The sequence below is a fragment of the Acipenser ruthenus genome, chromosome 18, assembly GCF_902713425.1.
Source record: "Acipenser ruthenus chromosome 18, fAciRut3.2 maternal haplotype, whole genome shotgun sequence".
NCBI lineage: Eukaryota > Metazoa > Chordata > Actinopteri > Acipenseriformes > Acipenseridae > Acipenser > Acipenser ruthenus.
The window spans coordinates 9,439,995-9,463,887 of NC_081206.1; the positions used below are offsets into that span (position 1 = coordinate 9,439,995).

A 23,893-nucleotide genomic window follows, 5' to 3' on the forward strand; every position below is an offset into this window, starting at 1 on the left:
TTTACTGTAAAGCTACGTCTTAGTTGGTGCTTATCTTGGCGAGAGCCGAGTTCAAATCAGCATGAAGTTTTAACATCTACTTTCGTGTAATGGAAATCCTGAATATCCGAATTCCACAGCACCTTATACAATCTTCACAGCCCGGCTGGATTACTGAGTCACTGCAAAGTTCGGTATCAAAGGTCAAGGCTGATTTGTCACAAAACTATTCCAGACAATTATTAACTCCAGGCATTCGCTGTGTGGTGTGAAGTTCTTCAGCAGAGTAATCCTGAGTGTGAGCCGTGAAACTGGAAGTACGGAATGCACCGAGGCAATTAGGAAATCTTTTGGTTCTTAAACCTGAAGTAATCTCAGATTCAGAAACAAATCTGCAACCTTTTTCTGTGTTACACTCTATGCATTTCAGTCACGTCTGCATCACCTCCTGTTCAAGCAGCAATTTAGTCTTATAGATGGTACAGTCCAGGGGACCGCATTTTTTAACAGATGGGCCATTCCATTTTTATTACAACTTTAACAAGGTATTAACTATACATGTATCCCTCACTAAGGATCTAAATAAATGAAATAAATAAAGGTGTCATTCACAAGATTAACCCTTCAATATCAGTCTTCAACATCTGTCAGGTGTCAGTGCAAATTTATAATTATTCACAGCTGAGGTGATGTGGTGTGTGCGTGTGTGTGATGAGGGAAATTAATTTTCAACTGCAAAAACAGGTTCTTTTTGGAATGAAGGCAGTTTCACAGAGTGTTGCAATTGTGGAACTATACCGAAACCCTGTTATCTTGCAGGGTTCCTCAACAGAGACAGCTAAATGTATGAGCAAGGAGCAAAGACTTCAATGGACTTGAAAATCTAGCTCTTTTGTGTTGGTAATGGCAGCTGAATGGAATGTGTTGCCTAGTTTGTGTCAACACAAGAGGATCCAGGGAACACTTGAAGGGATCGGTCTCGGAGCACTGCTGATTATGTTCTTAGTCACATAGCCTACAGCATTGGTGTGGCTGTTGAAAAGGAATGAAACATGTCCCGGGAGTGAACAAGTTGTATTAGACAGCACAGACAGGAGGTACCTGCTGTACAGACGGGAGGTACCTGCTGAACAGACTCCAAGTCTGGAGAGCCTACTTTCTATCTACTTTGAACCCAATCATTTCAACCGTTGTGATCATGTCTGAAATACTGCTTACAGATAAAATGAACAATTAATATCACTGGCTTCTTTTTTTGTTTAGTTTTTTGCTTCTTCTGAATTCATTTTACTGCAGTGCGTACAGCAGCTTGCACATTTATTAGAACACCTCAAGGTTTGTCATTTTATAACCTTTATATACCTACCTGCACGAACACCTCTGGGTGTGAGAATTTACATTTTTGGTCAGTAATCAGTGATATAGGCACTCGTGTGAAAATGTTAGACCACTTTGTGCTTTAATTAGGCATCTTAAACAACTTCTAAACAGTCGTGCACATTTTACCATGTGTGGCTATGTGTTCATTTTATCTTACTATTTTAAATGAATTGCATGTGTAGCCTATTTAAGTCAATGAAATAAGACAATTACTATTTGCATATTTTGACAATTTTCCAAGATTTTCAGTTCCAGTGATTTCCTATGCACAACAAATCAAAACAGAAGCAATGGGGTGTTCTAATACATGTGCACTGCTGTATAATACTGTGCACATGCAACTTTCAGCTGTATTTGAAAGTGTTTGGGAATGGTTTGCGACACAGGTTACAGTTGTAGTGCATTTAAATAAAGAAAATGTCTTGAAACCACGCTGAGCTGTGCAAGCTGCTGACCCAGCAAGCTTTGATAGCGCTGCCTTGCGAGTCATCTCTGTGCAGTGGACCACCAGGTACCTTACTTAACTGATACATGGATTCTTTCTTTGTATCTAATCACACGAAAACACAGCTAGTCCTGCTAGACTGCACTATGGACAAAAGACAGAACAAGGTTTGAATTACTTTCATTACGTTTAGGACAGATCATAAGCAGAACTGATAGGATGGTGTAGTCCCGTCGCAGAACTACACACCAGGCTTGGCTCAGCTTTGTTTTGTCAACAGAGATTTGGCAGCGACTTTTCAAAATGTCTTTGAAATGTCACGTATGGTCAAGAATAGGGTATTGACAGGAAAGAAGCCAGTGAAGGGGTGGGGACACTTTCACTCTCTAGGTGAAAATACTTCAACAGCAATACTGTAGGACTGTACCACACCAGATTGCACAACTCTTGATGTCACTTTATTCTACTTTTCTTCTACAGAACCCTACTTATACTCAGCCTGTGTGAGTCATTATTCCTCTGCATTTCATTGCAGAAGAGAACAGCACCTGAAAGGCTTCAATGGCTCCTGATCAAATGATGTGTCATGCAAGAGCTTGCACTGACAAAGATCAAACAAAACACTTATTGTTCTTTACCCTGGAGACTAAAGTGAAAAACATACAGGATCCTTCAAGCCCTGCAAAGTATGTTAAAACAAGTAATCTTCACCTTCTTTTACCTTCTGAAAAGCTGCAATAAAATACTGTGCAATACTACTGCACAGCACTAAAATATGACTTGCTTCAATGTCTCAAACAGCCAATAAAGTTTCACAGCAGACACCACAGATTTTATCTTAGACAAACATTATGGTTAAAAATCTCAACTGCGTTAAAAAGCGACCCATAAAACCAACATTGGTTCAAATTGCTACTGTATGCAATGGGAGTGATACATCTGCTGTACGCAATGGTAGTGATGCATCTGCTGTATGCAATGAGAGTGATACATCTGCTGTACGCAATGGGAGTGATGCATCTACCATACGCAATGGGAGTGATACATCTGCCGTATGCAAGGAGAGTGATACATCTACTGTTTCGACTCAAGAATGTGCTGAAAGATGCCAAAGGCAAAGCGAGGGGCACGTGCTTTTTAATGCTTGCACTCTATTGTATAGAGAAAAGAAAACAAGCCACTGGCAATGGCACTCGCTGCATGCCTGGGCTCTGACTGCATGTAAAAGGTAATCAGTCATGAAGAATAATGTCAGAATAGGAGTATCATCTCTAAGATACAGGTACAGGACTTCATTTTGAGGTTGTTGAAAGTGACAAGATGCCTACGGCTGGTTTCGCTTAATGTAAGGTAATCTAATATTCGTGCTAATCAGACTTCCTTCCATTAAGTATAATGGCTTTGCTATGAAGGCCTGCACATTTGATGCTACAGTACTCACATTTCTTTCTTTCACTGCAAATTACATTCATTAGAAATGAAGATGGCTTCAAATCCAAACAAATAGCCCTGCATTACTACACTGTTCTAAACAATAAAGGGACATTCAGAGGCTATAACAATTGTTATACATCACCAAATCCATTAAGGAAATAATGGAGAACACCCTTCTTCAATGCAAAAAAGGCATGGTGATGGTACTGCAATATGCAACTATCCTGTAGTCTATGCTGGGAGAGGTGCTCCCAGTTCTGCAGCCCCCATGTGTTTATATGGTGTGTGATCACCACGGACACCACTACACATCTGGCTTTGATCATGCACGCTGGAAAAGAGTGTATGGGAAAGAGCCTGTATAAACATGCTTAATAGACACTATATATCGGTTTCCTATTTGGAGCAGTCTGCTTTTCTGCAGTTTATGGTTTCCCAGATTAAAAAGCAGCACATTCTCACTTTATCTGAAAGATTTTAGAAGCCCACTGTTCTGCATTCATTTTGTTTTTTTAGAGTAGCGTTTTCTATAGCATTAGAAAATAAAACAAAAAAGAATACTACAATATGAAAGTAAATTGTACTTGCGTCAAAAACTGCTGACCTTTAAAGTTTGGGATTATTACTTTGGCTAGTTTGTGTTCTCAATCAATGTCATCTTTAATGACTATTTAAATCAATACACTGGATCACCCCTGTGTCCTGTACTGTATGGAATAATACTGCAACACAGACAGCTCAACAGAATCATAGCCACGCTTGTACTGATTAAAGCCTATTCCAATGGTTTTTAAAATTTTTATTCTAGGGATTTTTTCCCCCTTACTCTCAGACATGGTTTTATTTCCTATTGCTGCATTCTGTACAATGCGTGTAACCAAATTTCTTATTTTTCCAAAAACAAAAACAAACCCTGCCTGTGTTGACCTATTAAAACAAACGAGACCACTCACATGCTGAGATCCTCCCAAGCCTTTATGGAGTGCTGCAGATATTTATTTTCTGTGCAGTAAAAGGATGGCTCAGAACAAGTATGAAGAAACATGATTGCTTTTTGCTTTCAGTTTTTTAAGGTACCCTTCAGGCCACTTTTGAGTCGGCAGCATCAATAAGCCTTTTATATTTGCTAGTCAATGCAGCCCCCACCATCAGCCTACATGAAGCACTGCACAATTTTTAAACCCGTCTACCAAATCACATTGTACATAAAACCACAACAGCAACTGATGTACTGCATTGCTGGTGCTTTCAATCCTACAATTTCATTTTACCGTCTTTAACTTAGAGGTTTGATAATATCTTGTCAAGCTTGAAAAAGACTGTTGCGCCATTTTTAATAGCTTGTGAATATTAATTATATCCACTTGTTCCTTGAGCAAGCAAAATGCAGGATGTAAGGCATAGCATATAACACAACTAGTTATTGAGCCATACTGTATATAAAAAGCATGGGTGCTAAATACTGATACAGTACCATTTCCCCGAGTTCCCCAAACTATAGGTGTTCCAACTTCTAATGAGCATGCAAATTGAGATGGCCTTTTACTGCACATCCAGTTCAGTGCTCTAAATGGTAGCTATATTACAAGCATGCATTACTGGACATAGCTTGTATGTAACACTGTATGCCAACAGCAGCACTGCACTTTTGAATTACGTCATGGAGTCATTTTGACATTGTACATGAAGGGTTTTACAGGGTGCTAGTCAGTACAAGGTACCAAGCACTCCACTGATCAGGGCACTTGCCAAATAATTGCACTGAAGAAATCAACATTAGGAGAAGGAATTCCAGCAGCTTTTACTAATCTCAGACTGTTCTGCGTCTCTTTCTAGCACACTGAAGATAAACAAAGGTTTTCATTGATAGAGGCTCATCGCAATCAAGCAAATCAGGCTGAAACTAGAGCTTCCTTTCAAGTGAGACACATGCCACAAGCAGTCCTTTTGGCATATTCCTTTATTTGAAATATGTATTTGCACTAAATAATGCAGGTTAGTTTCATAACAGTTTCTGTGTACAAATCTTTTGATACAGCATGTATCATTAAATAAACAGATTCATCACACCCTTCCAGCCCTAACCCTGAAACGAGTCAGCTGTACTCATATTGAAGGCTATTTTTGAACTTCTGCCAGAACTCTTTTATGTCACATACCATAAATTTGAGTTGGCAAACTGAATGCACACACACAAACTCACACACGCCTACGTGCATTCCAAGAATATCTGTCTTTTATCATTGTTTTACTAATGCTTGTTGTTATTTCCAGTTAAAAGTTTTAGGGGCAGAGTTTCAGGTTCTCTTATTTTGTGGCATGGATGCAAAACGTGTGTCTTAACTTGCTTCAACATTGTACACAAGTCTCGTATTCCATGCTTAAATCATTAAAGAACAAAAAAAGTAAAGTCCCCAGTTGCCCCATCAATTAACAGGTCAAGGACGCAAGTTTGCTGTGCTTGAAGAGTAAGAAAAATATGTATCTGTAATTTCTCTTTTCATTGTTAACATCCTGATGATTTTTACACTGTGTTAACTGTTTGACAATGTGGGCAATAATCCTTACACTATCACTGCACTAGAGTGGCCATTTTGAAAAGAGCTTTGAAACACACTTTAAAGTTATAAGTGTAAAAAGTTGTCAGGATGTTAACAAATGAAAAGAAAAATTGCAGGTACATTATTTGAACAGTTGTAGCAACACCTGGGGACGTGTAAGGCTATATTTTTCGGAACCCCGCTACTTACATTTTAACAATCGCAAATTGTAGAAATGCTTTCAGAGCGCATAAAGAGGGACGTTTGTGTTCTCGGTTTGGTTTCTTGTAATTCTAACTTGGAATTGTGACTAAGCGTTTTGAAGTTATGAACGAAAGGATATCAGTTCTAATCATATGAACTGGAATAGAGAAAAGAATATAAATTAATATGTAACTAATACAGAAAAAAATATTATTAGAATACAATAAATGTATGTTGTTTGTAAAAGATGTTTGATGTTATTGTAAACGGGATTTAATTGTATGAAAAACAAAAGAGAATACAAAAAAAAGCCCACAGCAAAGCACTATTTACTGAGGTATTCACAGGACTGATTACCTTTTACCTGAACTAAATAGTTCATTATAGTTTAAGTTTCTTTAGTTAATAGCTTTCACCAATTTACAATCTACTGTAACTCACGCTCATGTTTCAGTTGTACTGTAATTTACAACAAATGACACTGCAGGAAAGAAACCATAGCTGTAATGTACAAAAATGAATGCAATAGTTTACATTTAAAATATATATACTGTATTGTCATGCAAAATTTTTGTATGGAAGGACTTTACGTGACCTTAGACAGTAATTAGTAGAATCCCATACTGTAACAGAAGTAGTTTTACAGGTTGTAAAACGTTTGTTTTTACTCCAGCTTTAATAACAAATACAATCAACCCAAAAGTAAAGAAACTGTAGCACTTGACTGTTTTCCTGAGAGCAGACAGCTGCTCATTACAGTTACACTAAGCAAGATATGACATTTGCAGAAGTTACCAGTCGTGAGTGCATCAACTTGTAAACACAATGGGACATCGTGTTCTATAACAGCACAGTTGATATTTTTGAGCAGGTCGGGGTTACTATTACCAAAGCGTAGAAGTCAAGGAAACACGCAAAACCTGAAAAGCAGGTCTGCCTACTTCAGATTGCTTCGTGCTCACTAAAGAACAATGAAATGACCAACTGAACTACTGCGTTCCAGCTTTTATTATCTCCGACTTCTGCCTCCTGCTTTGCTTGGTTATGGGAAAAAAAGGTATTTCTTGCATGGTGAGTTTTCTTGTCTCAGTCTGTGCTTTCTTATCAAGCGTGAATTACTTTACCAGCTGATCCCTGTTCCTCTGAGGCTGGGAAGCACTTGCATTGCTCTCTACACTGTCCTCTTGAAACTGCCCCCTCATGCCAAGACTCTGGCTAGTACCAGTCAAGGTTTTTATTCCTCTATCCATTAGTCTTTGGTCCAACGAGGCCGACCCCCGAGGTCGGAAAATGTTTGCAGCCCTCTCTACTCTGTTCTCTATAAACTGCCCCTTCATGCCAAGAATCTGGCTGGAACCAGGCGTTTTTATTCTATCCACTGGGCTTTGGTCAAACAAGGCCGACCCCTGAGGTCGGAAAATGTTTGCAGCCCTCTCTACACCTGTCTCAAGGAACTGCCCCATCTTGCCTGGGCTCTTGCAAGAACCAGGCGTGGGGTTAATTCCTCTATCACCTAGTGTTTGTTGCTCTGAGCCCGATGCCTGAGTCCAGGTATTGCTTGCAATCTCCAGAAACTGCCCTAACGTGCTTAGGCTCTGGCTTGAACCAGATCTAGATGTTTTTATAACATTTTTGATCGAGTCTGTCAGTGACGTGGAATCAAGCATCAATGTCGACATTCTGTTGCTAAGTTTTCTATAAAACGATTTCTCTTGAAATGCATACCCATCTGGCGTTTCCTCTGAAAGCAAAAATAAACATATTAATATGTATGTACAGTTACCTGTAAAGGATTACAAGTACATATGATGACTATTGTGTCTGGTGTTCACAACGTCACCATTATATTCTATATTCATTAATAGAGTGGAACACGATGCCCTGTTTTAGTTTGCCAGTGCTGGCTCTGCATAAACACTTTGTGAACAAACCCTACATTGTTAATCATGTATTATCTAAAACCTCATCACGCTGATGCTGTATGACAACGCGGTGGAAAATCCAAGACAATGCTAGCTGTTATCCAGGTAATGAACACCAGAGGAGTTTATTCACGACGACCCCATCTTGACCTCATTCTACCACATGATACTGTACAACCATGCCACTTAACTTGTCCTGCTGCTGTTGTAAGATAAGGTCTGGACAGACCCCACATTTTAAAATACCTCTTTTAAATATTTGGTCTTACAGTGCCCTAGTAAAGTGTTGAGGTCCCAGAGCATCACCACATCTTGTCTAAGGGGTTTGTTAGCATATTGCTTTGCTTACAAGAAGGGGCTTCTTTAATATGTCCAAGGGCATGGTAAGAGTCAACAACATGGCTAGGTACCCATTCCACACGCTCACCACTATCCTACCCTGTATCCTAAGTCTGTCTGCACTTTCCATAACCTCCATCTAGGCTATACCTTCTCTGTAATGCAAGCAATTAACATTCAGCCAAAAGTTCATCAACTTCAAGATTCAAAAGACAAGGTTATTCCCCAAAGCACAGTATGATCTTCATCTACTGTATCTGAGGCAACAATCCTAAGACGGGGACACCGTTAGCCCGTACACTGAAAGAAAGTAAAAACTGCATTGCACTTGTACTAAACAGGTTAACAAGCCCAGGAGTGCTGTATTTCCTGCTAGTAGAAATGTCCAGTGGAACAATAGGTTCACTGTTCAGCCTACTCAAATTATACACAGTATACATGCCATCAAATATTTTGGCAACTTGCGTTAATAAATAACATAAATGTAAAAAAAAAAAAAAAAAAAAGGAATAGACACTGGGTTCTATTCAGTTTCTTATTAGGAGCATGTTACGATGTTTTCAGGTGGTTTGTGATGCATCAAATCCTTCTTTTCTTTTTACGACTCTAGCATTATGTCTTTTAGTCCAGCATTTGGTGCATTGAGTATTTTTTTTAATTCATATTTTTTAAAAAGTAGGCTATTCTAAACCTGGACTTTCACAGATGAGCAACTCACTTCACCTAAACTGACATTCGGCTGACTGTTTGTACAGTATGGACTTCAAAAGATTGTTTTATTTTTTTTACTTTGTCGGTTCTTCTAATAATTCATAATTTAAAAGGATTTCTTTTTTTTTTTTACAGAAACCAAAATGCCTTTAATTGTTAAACCCTTTCCGAAATCTCAGCCTTTCAAAAGAAAAAAAATTATGAATCACTTTGAATAAGAAAAAAAAAAGTTAAGAAAACTAGGCTGGGCAATGTCTAATTTTTCACTATCGATATATCGTTCTCCAAAAAAGCAGATACATTGATTTATCGATGTTATGAAAGGGTTAAAAAAAAACAAAAAACCGCAGTAATACATGTGGAGCTGTGGATTACTGTGTAACATTGCTAGTAACACTTTAAAAACTATTATGCATATTAAATTGCTTACATCAGTTTATGCATATATTAAAATATGACAGTTACCTTATTCGTTTGTACCAGTGTTTATTTCCACAAACTATTAGGAGATACCTTTTCATGGGGCTGGGTTATGAAAAGCACCTGGATGACGTGACATGTTTGTATGTAATTACAACTGTGTAACATTGGCAAGAACTGTATAGCTGTTGGTTGGCTATAAAGTGGGTAAAATCAGAGTTTGAAATGGGCATGATGAAGGGATGACAGATGAGTCAAACATCTCAATAAGAGACAAGGCACATACAACACAGGTACAGTGATATCAAATATTTAGAGGCTTATAAATACCTTGACAGAGATCATGATTATGTATACCAAGTACAGTTTCATACTGTAAAAGGCATCCTCACAAAAAAATGTTGTGAACTTTGATCCCAATGACAGGCTTTCACAATTGCAAAAGAAAGGAAGATACAATAATAGAAAGACACATGAGAAAAAGCACAATGCAGTAGATCGTCCATAGCCTCCATCTAGAAGAGAGCTTGGTTATGTAGAAAGTCATACAGCTGCAAGCAGCGGCAAGAAGGATCTAGGAGTGGGGTCAGACACAACAAGACTGTATGTTTAGTGTTCAACTTGACTGTGGGACACACGGCAGCTTTAAATATCATGCCCATTATATAAAGTGCCTGCTACTGAAACAAGGTTAAATAATGAAGGGGGGCCGCAGCTCCAGAGTCAATTCAATACTGGAGCCCTCAACGTATGCCAAGCCCCCTTTCCCCTAAAACCTGCTCCTCTGTCTCATTTAATATCCTTCACAGCTTGCTGATCAGAGGCTAGCCTGTTTCCAGATGGCTGACTCATTGACTACAAGCAAAGCCTCCGTCTACCAGCTATTCAGTACACTAGAGGCATAGTTACGCATGATCAATCAAACAAGCCCCCAGTGGAGATGATACAAAATCCATTATAGTAACGGACAAAAGATAAAGAGGCATTTACCAACGTGCACCATTCACTTGAACCTCGGCACACTTGAAACAAGCTTTGCATGAAATCTGCAATTATGAAGTTCAAATGCATAAGCACCGGCCAGCAATTCATCATTTTAAAAGCTGAAGGAGGCATTGGTAAATCGCAATCAGGGTTTATGGTTTTCAAATAAAGGGAAAATTCACATTCTGAGCAAAGTACAACACAGAACAGGATTGATTTAAAACGCTATGAAATGTTATATTATGCACTTGCAAATTCAGTCAATAAGTGTGTTTCAGCTGGGACAGGAATTTTGGGCTTCTGCATGTAATCAAATTGCAAGCACAGTATTACACTGTGAGCCCTAATCCCGTTTGACAAAGTGGCTTAGCAAGTACAGGTCATATGGCTGGTGAAGGAGCTTAATGTGCAGAGCTGTGGTCGCAATCTTTTTAGTATTGCTTAAACAAACAGAAGACAATTGTTAAATCAAACTCGCAGTACATGAAGCAGCACTGCACATTGTAGGGAACTGGAGGGATAACTCTAGGGTTACCATATGGCTCCAGATTAACCGGACGCCTTGAGACAGACCGGGATTTCAAAATTCCCCCTAAATTGAAAGTAATTCACATATAAATGAGCTCCACCTTTGCTGAGATTAATCCTGCTGTGGTGGAATTGCTTGGGCGCAGCAAACAAGTCACACGGATCAGCTGCTTCTGATCAGATCTTAATGAACGAATAGCTAATTTATCGATAGAGCAACGAGATGATGATGCGATTGTATTTGCAGAATAATATGGGCGATTGAATTTTAACAAACAGAAAAAAATAGCGTCTGGCTGAAATTCATTCTTAGTATAATACAATTATTTGACGCGTATGCGGGTATTTAAGCACCATTATTAATTATAGCTAAGGATGGTTAATTTACACCTTCATTTATTTCAATTTAGGGGCAAGTTTGAAATCCCGTTCTGTCTCACAGCATCCGGTTAATCTGGAGCCACATGGTAACCATAGATAATGAATTCTAGACGAGTTTTCACAAACAAATGGACATTAATTCATTTATCTCCAGTAATTTTGCCAGTGAATACTCAAACTCTATTCACTGCAACCTTAATAAATGTCCTGTGTACACAATATCTGGACTAAAAGCATCTTTTAATGCATGAAATTCAATACTATAAAGAAACATCATCTTATTTTTAAAATAAGTTACTTTCTTAAAATTGCCTGTCCCAATAAACATAGGTCTTTGCAATCCATTCACACTGCATTATACTTCCGTACAGTGCAGGGGTGGAAATAAAACTCCCATTGCACAGCAGCTTGATCCATTCCTGGTTTTACTATGAATTTAATAAAACACCCCGACGGCGTTTGAAAGGCAGGATCACGGAAATAAGGACGTTATAAGCAGCTGAGACTGGATTCAGTGCTGCACCGAATGATACACCAAGAGCTAACACATGTTACTTTCGTTTTAAATTAAAAACTACTTTCGTTTTTACAGTTTTGTATGTACATATACCTGTTTACACACTAGTTTCTTTTGAAATGTTTATTTTATTATGGCTTTTCATTTTTTGAAGTAGTGCTTTATATGTGGCAAGTTAGAAAAAAAAACCTTTTATGTTTAATTGTATACGCGTTTCGGCTGTGCAGATGTTTGATACGATGTGCTTGAATAAAACTTGAGTTGTATCGGGGAGCTGTCTTTCATTTTAATATTGATGTTGTTTAAAATGTACCGTCATAATGACTGACGGCGGCGGTTTTAGGTATGAGTATAACCGTGGCGGTTCTAGTGTTAACGTGGTAATTTTTGTGGCGCATATATGGAATAATATTGTCTGGCATTAGGTTTGAGTACTCGAGCACTAAATGACTCAAAATTCCCACCCCTACTCCGCACATTGTGGTCTTACTCCTCGGGGGGGAAAAAAACTTTTTGGACATTAGATCTTGTCAATATAATCTGATTAAAAAAAAGGACAATATATGTTTGTGTTTCACTTAACAAATATATTTTAGTTTAGATAACTAAAACACTAACTTACTGTACTCTACAGTCCCACAATATTCCTTACCTTTCCGCTGTAAAAATATCCGAAGAAGAGGGATGGCTGTTGATATTGCTTTGTGGTAATTATCATCATTGTTTATAGGTAGTAAGTCCCCATGAATGTCTGCATATCCAACCAACACCTCCACGTTAGGGATTCTGTGCACATGTTGAAGTAATCCATAGAACTCGTCAAATTTCCCAGGTTTCGATCGGTCCAGAGAAAACCGTCGGAATTCTGCGCCAAACTGTAACCAGAGAAAAATAACACTGTTAAATAAGATACAAAATGGGAGTTTTACAAAACAAAATTAAAAAGGAATGCTAACCAGTTGTCCTTTTTCTTACCTTGAGTTGTATCAACATAAAAACTGGTCCCCCTTTAATTCTGCAATAAAAACATTTGGTTCTTTGCTGTTTTAATGTTAATTTGTATGCAATTATTTCAAATCCAACGCAATAGATAAAGTGCTGGATCCTGGTACACGAGTGATAAGGTACCTGGAAGCAGGAGCAACAGCAGCATTGTATTTAAAATACTTGCATTACAAATTAAAGCATAGAACCTCAGTAAAAAGGCTAGCTCACAATCACAGCCATTATATTACCCCCTATTTATTTCTATTGACGGTCTTAAATATCAAGGCCATCAGCAGCAGTCCCAAATGTATTAACATCCTGTTAAAATGATTTGTCCAAGCTACATGCTACCAAACCCTCTAAAAACTTGCATAAAATAAAATATAAAACACACACACTATATATATATATATATATATATATATATATATATATATATATATATATATATATATAGGAACTAAAATAAATAACAGTTTGCATACAAGAAAACTATAAGGTCATTCAATTGATTTTTAAAAGTCACACCTTTAAAATGATGATTGTGTATTTGGTATTCAAGAAGAAGGAATCTCAAAAACATACAGCAACTGTAATACAAACTGTTGTAAAATACCAACAAGGCACAATGAAAAGGCTGCACCATCACACAGCACTTACTCACTTTCATAAAACCCATTCATTCTTCAGATGTTATGAGGGTGGCTTTAAATTTGCAAAGTAAATCGAGTATAGATTTTGCTATTGCAATTATGCTAAAATTGCACTCTTGTATTTGAAATGGCCTCTTCTGTTTCCGCCGCCCCCATTCTTACTCAATCAGAGCTGCTTGCTGTGCAAGCTGAAGTGCTGAACATTTGATATCGGTTCTTAAGGAATAAAACTGTGAGGTTCAAATGCCGCTGTGAGGTTCAAATGCTTTCATATAATGCTGAGAACTCATTTCAAGCTTGGTTAAAAGAGCTTACCTTTTGTAAACTATACCCTTACCATAGTAAGAAACAAATAAAACAAGCCAATTGTACTATAGGAGCAGGACAAAATCAAAAACACGGTCAGACAGCACAGTGTTGTTTCAGAGTAACATGCCTGCAAGGTGTTCTCGAGATACAGTATCATGAAAATCTGCAGGTTACACAGGGGTTCCAATATGTTGTCTAAGCACGGCATCCTTGGTATCTGTGCTGTCTCTTCGTTTAAGTGACTAATCAACACGGAGCTGTTTTCCACCGCTGTCAAAATAGACTCTGGAGTATGACAGTGCATTTTTCAGAGGAACGCTATGCTTTAAACCACTACATCAAATGAGTTGATCTGATTTAAACTTATAGTAGTCAGCTGCTTTCACCACTTCAAAGGATCTGCAGGCTCCATTCTGTACACCTGACAGCTATTGTGTAAGAAAAAGAGGACCACTTAAGAAAATATTGATTGAGTTTCTTGCTGTAAAAGAATGTCCAAAGTGAAAACAGCCAAATGTTGTGTTAAGCAGAGTTTCGTAACATACAGTACAATACAAAGAACAAGACTCTGACACACATGTACAGCAAACACAGATACAGCCTTTCGCAGTGTATTTCTGCATCGATGCAAGTGTAAATAACGAAAGGAGAACAGGTTTTACAAAAGACTTGCTCCAGGTATTAGTGCAACTTTACAGCAGATCTCAATACAGTTTTCTTTATTATAGTGGCTCCCATTCACTTTGACTTCAATTCATGAGTCAAATTGGTCTCCCTGGATACAGTACACTTCAACAGTAGTCCTGTAAGTGTACACTATGAAACAAACAATTCAGGAGAATCACAAAGGTTATAAAAAGGAACCTATCTGGAATGTGGTTTCGGTAAACACCACAAAACAAGCATGCCAATAGCTGTACATTCAAAATTAGAGCAAAGAGTGACATGAAAAAGTAGATCTGACATACAGACTGACACACGGACAGCTCCCAGATTCTGACGCTCTCAACACACCCACAATCTGATACCATACACACCCAGAATCTGATACTACAGTGCTTTCGTAACAGGGCAGAGGCTGGGCACACTCACAAGTCAGTTAAGGCTGAGTGTTCATCTGCATTTTGCAGCACTGTGCGATTTCATTAGATTTATACTTGGGGGGGGGGGGCGGAACCCAACCCCCCTGTGACTGTTACACAACACTACTGAAGTGCACAGTGAGATTCATCAGCTCAAAAAAATATTCCAATTGATGTTAAAATGTTGCTGCATTTCCATTACACAAAAACAATGCCTACTGCACAGCGTTCTGTGCTGAAGCTAGCAAGCTTAGCAATACTACAGCCACTACTGTACAGCATGTTGCAAAGCAAAGTTTCCCAATTCATGTATACCTTGGTGTCTGTTTTAGCATATTCCAGAGTTTTGTATTCTGTGCATTTTATTCTTGAAAAGTTGGTAGTTTTGTTGCACGGACACGATAAGCATGCCCCTCCTACTACTTGCAGCAACAGATGGATAAAATGCATCTTTTCAGTGTGAAAGCAAAGTGTTCAATTCCTTTGTATTATAAAAATATCAATTTCTGCAAACACTCGGAAGCCACTGTACAGTCATTCAATGCATGTGACATTCCCAAGAGCAGTGAGGGTTTATTTACTTTTTTGGCACAAAAATCGATATCTGAGAAGTAAACCGGTTTGTATCAGAGCCAATACCATCCAACTACCACCATGTATTCCAAAACAGCTGCCAAATATTTTAACAACCCAAAAAAACAAAAGCATATTGTGAAGAAACACTTGCGTGTACTGAATTTCAATCCAGCTAGTTATTGGATATATTGAACTGTTACTCGTGTGCTCATTGCATAATGCAGATCCTTATACAGCAACACAGGGCTGTGTTAACCTTTTTCTTTATTTATTTCTTAGCAGACGCCCTTATCCAGGGCGACTTACAATTGTTACAAGATATCGCATTATTTTTTACATACAATTCCCCATTTATACAGTTGGGTTTTTACTGGAGCAATCTAGGTAAAGTACCTTGCTCAAGTGTACAGCAGCAGTGTCCCCCCACCTGGGATTGAACCCACGACCCTCCGGTCAAGAGTCTAGAGCCCTAACCACTACTCCACACTGCTGCCAACCTTGCACCACCTTTCATTCCCATAGTTGTAAATCATCAACCACATCTTGGATTTAGGATAAACGAATGACTCGTGGTGTTGGCATTACCACTTCAGTCACACCTCTGAGATACAACACTATAGAGGTATAATACACTGAATGCACGGTAGCAGAAACTGTAGTGACACTTGTTCATGAGGTCAGTCCATGAGTAATATTTTCTATTAAACAAATATAATTCATATTACACAAAAATACTCAGGAGCACTTTGTCCTAGTAGAATTAAGGGGGTTATGTATTGAGTTACAGTGTCACCAAATTCTGCGTAATCTGGTGATACATTAATCAATATTGGATTTAATTCTCCAGAGATTTAATTAACCTAGCCAGGCGCCCCAAGGAGAGTTGGTTTTACGCTATACACTTTACCTAAATAATGCATCTTCACCAAGTTTTGAAAACAGAATTCAGGGATGGAAATAAGACTCCCATTGCATAGCAGTTTGATCCATTCCTGATTTTACTAGGAGTTTAATCAGACACACCTGAGCTTATTACCGATACACTGGAGCTAATCAAGCACACATTAAAACCTGGAATGGGTGAAAATGCTGCAGTATGAAACAGGAGTCTTATTTCCATCCCTGTAATTGTGAATGAAGTAAATGGCAATCATGTGGTTTTAAGGCGTGCTGATCTTGTATACGTAGTGTGGATAGGGAGTCAGATCAGAAAGATATCCCAATGTGACTAAATACAGGAGTAAGTTTTGAAACCACTGTAGACTACTGAATATTAACAAAGACTTCAAGCAGTCGCTTGTACTAATCAGTAGGGATATACCTGGCAAAAGTTTCTTGTGTCTCACAGTAACTTCAAACAGAGTTTGTTTTTTTTTCCCCCAAAAGTGGGACTCCCATATTCCTTGCCAAATGTGTCTATAATATATCAATACAGTGGATGAAGGAGATGAACCATGTTTGACTAGTAACTTGAACACCCGTGTAGTACACATATAGCCTACGTACAGTAAAGCCAAGAGCAGTTTGCTGTCATTAGTTAGTTAGCATGGGCAGCAGTGTGGAGTAGTGGTTACGGCTCTGGACTCTTGACCGGAGGGCCGTGGGTTCAATCCCAGGTGGGGGACACTGCTGCTGTACCCTTGAGCAAGGTACTTTACCTAGATTGCTCCAGTAAAAATCCAACTGTATAAATGGGTAATTGTATGTAAAAATAATGTGATATCTGTATAATGTGAAATAATGTTATATCTTGTAACAATTGTAAGTTACAAGGATAATGGCGTCTGCTAATAAATAAATAATAATAATGGGTTCTGAGCAGATCGAGAGTTTGAAAGGGGCATAATTATTATTATTATTTATTTCTTAGCAGACGCCCTTATCCAGGACGACTTACAATTGTTACAAGATATCACATTATACATTATTTCATATTATACAGATATGACATTATTTTTACATACAATTACCCATTTATACAGTTGGGTTTTTACTGGAGCAATCTAGGTAAAGTACCTTGCTCAAGGGTACAACAGCAGTGTCCCCCACTGGGGATTGAACCCACAACCCTCCGGTCAAGAGTCCAGAGCCCTAACCACTACTCCACACTGCTGCCCAGTAGTATGTCTGAATCTGTTTTTGTTGCATTAACTGGACCAGAAACAACTATGGGAAGACTAAAACGTCATATGCAGCAACATGAAATTCAAGGCAGTTATTGACAGAAAGATGGATAGACATGACCAGTTCTTATGAGACCACGTTATAAAGTATTTTTTGAGCACTATGAATAGTTTAAGTGATGCATAAAACACAGCTCATTTGAGACAAAAAGGATCATAAAAATAGGTTACATTACACAGTATAAATAATGTAAATGAAGCTGTTTTATATAATCACATTAAATCATGTGATTATTAATTAAGTGTGCACACACACATGCTTCTATTATACACATGATTTATGAGCATTAGTGTCAAAATAAATAAAAATCTCACTTTCCCACACCCTGAGAATTGGCTACTGCACTGTATCCAACTTCTATCATTGGAAAATATGGTTCAGGTTTCATCATGTTTTGAAGACATACAGATTCAGGATCTGGTGCCAAATTAGACTTTAACCCTTCTTACTTACACAGAACGCTTAAAGTGGAATAAAGCCTACTGCCCCCTAGCACTACATCCATTCAAGGTTACAGGCTATTCATTTTAAAACTTTAGAAGTCCAGGTTCAGTACTTTCTTGTTGGATGTATTTTCAAAGTAGAAACGGAAGTTTTATAGAGCAGTCGACTGTGTCCCAAGTTTCTATAATAACACATGCTGCGTTATTCTACCCTGTCCAGATAGGCAAGTCATTATTTTACATCATTAAACTTACAAGCGCTCAATTATAAAAAGTTTGTAAAAAAGAAAGGTGGGTTTTGTTTACTAGCTGGGCTGTCATGGGATACGAAACCAAAGGCTGCATACCTGCTTCAGGCATGACTTGCTTTATCATCAGCTGTTAACTGGAGGCAACTGAAACAAATTAATTTCTCATGCCTGAAAACTGATTCGAGGAAAAAAAAAAAAAAAACCCAAACTAGTCTATGAACAATACAGTAGATGCTTATTTTACATTTTAAGCAGGTGTCTGGTGTTTATAGTATAAGAACTTTAAACAATATATGTTTTTGACTACAGTAATTTATAGTTCCTGTGATGCCTACTGAAGAACGTACAGTTTGCCTTTGTTACTATAGTAATATATAACATGTCCAGTCCGCAGTTCCGTCAAAATGATTCTAACAGCCTTTAACTCCATGAACCAGCTCGAGCATCAATGCCTCCATTGATCTCTTAGTATCTCACTGATGATATCAGTCTGTCTATCCCTCTGGACTCGCACAGTACAGTACACTCGTTATACAATATTGTATTTGTTATTCTTAATATTTTTGAGTTTGTTATTTTTAATGTTTTAAAAAAAAAAGTTTACAGTATAACGATGACATTTTGATATAGAAAATGGGTCGGTAACGTCAACGCCACAACTCACACCAACATTTACTTACAAACATTTCAAAAGTCAAGAATATTTTTTATTTTTATTTGGTGGAAACATCCATAAAGACATTCCAGCTGTATTTATTTCAGCAACATTCCATAACAAAAAATAATGTCTTGTACGTGTATTGTACGTGTACGTGTTCCGCGTTTATTAGACTGAGTTCACCTGTCTCTAATCCAGAGGCTATACGGTTTTACCTGCACGGTCTTGACCGTAGCTATTAAAGTACAGGCAGCAGAGATTAAAACCAAGGCCGAAGCACACACTGTGTAGAAACTGACAATGTACCTATAACGTTACAAATATGGCCAATTCAATAGTCCACTATCATTAAATCTTAACACAAAGAATAAATGATATTCACTGTTCACTGCACTTTCCCTCTCCAACAGAAAGAGCTCGCTCGCTACTCGTGTATGGTTATAAAAACACTACTGTACATAGGAATGCATTTACTGTCATTGCTTCAATACACATTTAGGGGGTAAAAGTTTGAATCCTCAATTTCTGATGTGTAGCTGGCTCAAACAGCAAATACTGCAACTAGATACAAAATGAGTATTTCCGAATGTCACACAATTCCTCTTCTTTCTGGCCGGAGATGGGAACTGATCGTTCCGGTGAGGGAATTAAATATGACCGACACTGACAGGTCGTGTGTACACAAAACTAGTCTAGTTTATCCCGCTGTGGGGGAAACAATCGAACCAGCTGCGCAATAACATACAACCGATAAATAAGTCTGACACAGCTACCGCTAAATCGGAAATGCTTAACTGTGGTAACTCGGCTACGCACCTTGCTCTTCACCTCCACAGCGCTCAGAGACCTGTTGGTCGGCACTCGGTGGTTTTTATTCATGTTTAGATCCGCGACTCGATGTAACAGGCTCGCCCTCACCAGGGCTATCCCCCACGGCTCGCTCTGTCTCTCTCTCTCTCTCTCCGCTGTCTGTCGTACTCGAAGTCTGCTCACTTGTTATATTCACGTATTATACCGTTGCCTCATTCGCGTTCTCGCTCCTTGGTTTCTACTTGGTAATTTCTCCTAACGTCCCCCACAATGTGGACGCCTCCGCCTGACAACCTGCTTTAAACTCTCTCTCAGAGTCACACAGACAGGCACACACATACACACAGTGACGCAATCTGTACCCAAGAAACTGCCGCACACCAGCCTCGTTTCCACAATGCGCGTTCACGCCGGCTTCATGCCCGCGCCACAACGCCTGCTTGGACACGCAGGTAACCTTTTGAAGTGCCGCATGGACAAAAGTTTCATAATTACAAGGCACACAGGTGCACAATGCATGGTGAGTATGAAAGCTGTAGAAGGCCAACTGTTCCTCTTTTTGACCTACAGTCTCTCAGGAGATATAGTTATGTTTTTGGATGTGGCCAGTGAGCTGTAATTTGTAATGCTGTAGTATAATTATGTAATAGTATTTTTTGTTTGGAATGTTTCTCAAGCGGTGCAAATCTACCAGTGTAAACCAACCTAGAAACCTTCACTGAAACCCTACAAAATAGTACTGCAGTGATGGTACAGATTCAGAAAGTTTGCATTAGTAAAATACCATGGTACAAAGGTATTCTGTATTAAATCATATGGTTTCTATGGAGCCCCTGTATTGTTAGTTGAGGTGTATAACTAACATGCTGCAGAACAGGGATTTCTAGAATAGGTACAATATAAAACAACAGGGATCTAGGTAGAACCATTGAGAGTATTATTCCATATAGAAACCTTCTCATCTGTGCCAACTTGCACAGCTCAGCAATATGGAGATGATAAATGACGTCATGAAGCTGTTCCATTCTGTGCTGTATTCTAGCTGAAGACATTGGAACCCACTTCAATTAAAGTGTGTATTATTCAAAGTCATTAACACATTGTTGTTTTGTTACATGCAAAGGTATTTTTAAACTTACAACTAATTAATCATTAATCAATAAAGCAACTGATCAAATCCCATAACCACACCATGGTAAATAATTGCCCTAAATACAAATCACACATTTAAATACTGGACTTTGTGCTTTTCAGAATGGATTTTTCAGTTCTATATTTCCTAATTACCTTTACTAATACTTTAGCCCTGTAATGCCCATTTCTGTATTGCATACTGAATTATTTTTTTTTTTTTAAATCCAGCCTCACAAGCTGGAGTTTTTCATATGCAGCACCAGGGGGAAAAAGTGTTTTGTGTGAGTTATTTCATCACCTAATGTATAATACAGTGAATTATAGGTCATCAATGTTGCCCCAGAGACCACAGTAAGTTGAACACACACAGCTCCTTGACAGCGAAAGGAAACTGGCCTTTTTCTGTCAGAACTGCAAAGGGTAGTGTGTGCACCCCCTTCTGGTTCTTTCCTGCAACTACACTTGGTGGCGAGTCAAACAAATCCTTTGAAAATGTTATACTAACTTTGCCAATTTGAACTATACCAAAGAGAGGCCAAGCTGTTATTGATGCCAAGAGTGGCCATATTAAATATGAGCTTTAAGACACTTTCAGACATCGCCTTTTTAAAAATTTTGAATTAGTTTCATGTAAGATGAGTTTGCAAAAATGAATAACTGATTTCTGTAGTCAATTTATATTTATTTTGTGTGCAAAGCTCAATAAATGGCAAATACTGTACTACACTACTGTAACTGCTGCATTAATGACTTCATCTCACAGTTAATAAAAAGCACTTCATATATTGTAACTTGTGATTATTAGAAAATATGGTTCACTTTCCAAGGAGTTCATCTGCAGTAAGATAACATATATGGCATTTAGTGTTTTAGAGGTATATTGTTTTCTTCACATGAGCACTGCAATAAATATTCTGAAACCAATATATTCGTCTTGCCCCACTAGCAGATCATTTTGGTTGTTTTAAATGATGATGCAGTGCAACCTGTGCCTCATAAACTGAGTCTGCAAAGCGAGCTTGGATCTGACAGTGAAGTGGAACACAGTATTTACAATAGAAATCCTGCAGGGAGAATAGCTATCGACATGAGTGGCATGCAGAACCAATTAATATCCTATGATGCAGGGGTGTCCAATCCCGGTCCTGGAGGGCAATTCCACTCCAGGTTTAACAGGTAAAATGAGATAATGAACTACTTCAGGGTCTGGATGGAGGTTTAGTTGGTTCAATTAAACAGTTTGGAACAGGGCTGGAACAAAGACCAGGAGTGGAAGAGCCCACTTTGGCCACCCCTGCTATGTAATTCTCTTTGTTATTATTTCTGCTCAGAGCGTTATTTACCCTGCTAATAACTACTCCAGCACACCCTAGTGGTCATTTATAAAAATACAGCACCTGGTAAAATGAAGCTTTTAGGAGTCATTTCAGAAGCAGCTCCCATTGAAATATTTGTAAACTGGGTGACTAATGACACACTGTAAGTAAAAACAGCAAAAAGGAATTATGCTATAATAAAATATCAACCAGTTTAGAGATTAAATGAATACAGAAATGACAGAGATCTGGGAAACTTCCAATAAAGTATGAAGTACATCTCTTAATTATTTCATTATTTTTTGTTTTCACAAATGTTCCCATTTCTATCCTATCAAAGCTCAGTTTCTATGTAGAACTGTTATAGCTACTCTTCAAATTCTTTACAGTAGTTGGATAACACACACCTGCAGCATGCAACGCACACTTTTGTGTTATGCAATTGGAACCCCTGGCATATAGTCTGAAATATAGGTTGCACCTCTCTGTTCCAATTTACTTTCAGTCACGATGTGCAAGACAGCAGAAATGACAGACTTTGACAGTGGAACAGTTAGCCAGGACTGCATACACATTACTGAATTTTATATACATATTCTTATAACAAGCCGAAAGGGGACAGATATTTAAAGGTCGACGGTCTGTACACTTACCTGCACAATTGACAGCACCATACCAACAACAGTGCTCTCTCCCTCTCGGCAGTGAATGGAAGCAGCTGAGAGTCACGTGACCGTATGTTGCCAACATGGCGGCGCTGTGCTGATGTAGCAGGTCTGTACACCTTCACTCTCTGTGTGGAGTTGATTTCATTAAAACAAATAAATTAATTAACGCGGAGCTAAGTTCAACGATGACGTTTTGAGACACCAAACAATGCAAGAGCAGACCGCGCACTGTAAAACAAAAAGCATGTTTCTGTCCCGGGCTCTTGAGAAGATCCTTTCCGACAAGGAGGTGAAGCGAGCTCAGCACTCGCAGCTCAGGAAAACCTGCCAGGTAGCTCTCGGTAAGGAACACGTCTGCGCTATTATTAATATTGCTGTTATACTGCATTGACACTCCGATTGTGTTTGGTTGGTTTTCATGTACAGCTGTTTATGCTGACGCTGTCGCATTCGACGTGTTAATGCTGCTTAATACTGTACCTGCAAAGAGACAGAGGCCTTACCAGTGGTGCAGCTTTAGGGGAATAAGATACACAGTTCAGCAGTGTACACTATTCATTTTAATACGTGAGGTATTAGGGTTAGCTGTTCTTTATTTATACTTACGTGTCAGATGCTATGGTAAACATTGTGAAGTTATGTGAGTGCAAATTAATACGTGGAAAGAAACTTGTACACACGGAAATGTGATTATTATTATTATGGATTTGTATTTTTTTTAATACAGTTGCAATTTTCAAGATCTTAAGAGAAATGTACGGCATAGATGTGGTACATATTATTGATTTGTAAACATTGAACATATGATAAGTGTATACCACTAATGTATATGCTATATGCAAGAAAATATAAACTTGTTTTCAGTTGTTTTTGAAAGGTATGTTGCATGTATTTAATACGATATACAATTCTGCATACATCGTTACTATGCGTTTATTAGATAGAGCGTGTGCTAGTATTGCACAACAATAGGCGAGTCATTTATATTTTAATGACTTGGTTAACGTGGCAATTCGGCACTGGAGATATTTTCACTGT

At 38.4% G+C, this 23,893-nt stretch overlaps 2 protein-coding genes across 4 annotated transcripts in view; one reads left to right on the forward strand and one right to left on the reverse strand.

Moving 5' to 3' along the window:
• Positions 1-22,961, reverse strand: part of LOC131698616 (partitioning defective 6 homolog beta-like) — a 28,913-nt gene extending 5,952 nt beyond the window's left edge. The window contains exons 1-2 of one of the 2 annotated variants that reach the window (XM_058991177.1): positions 22,841-22,961; positions 12,437-12,659 (exon numbers count right to left, since the gene is read on the reverse strand). In XM_058991177.1, coding sequence (XP_058847160.1) covers positions 12,437-12,659; positions 22,841-22,861 — 244 coding nt within the window. In that variant the 5' untranslated portion in view covers positions 22,862-22,961. Of the gene's footprint in view, positions 1-12,436; positions 12,660-19,743; positions 20,094-22,840 lie in introns of those variants that run through there. The other variant, XM_058991175.1, reaches the window with a different exon arrangement.
• Positions 22,895-23,893, forward strand: part of LOC117419935 (brefeldin A-inhibited guanine nucleotide-exchange protein 2-like) — a 34,797-nt gene continuing 33,798 nt past the window's right edge. Inside the window, exon 1 of one of the 2 annotated variants that reach the window (XM_058991172.1) lies at positions 22,895-22,961. In XM_058991172.1, coding sequence (XP_058847155.1) covers positions 22,925-22,961 — 37 coding nt within the window. In that variant the 5' untranslated portion in view covers positions 22,895-22,924. Of the gene's footprint in view, positions 22,962-23,011; positions 23,197-23,893 lie in introns of those variants that run through there. The other variant, XM_058991171.1, reaches the window with a different exon arrangement.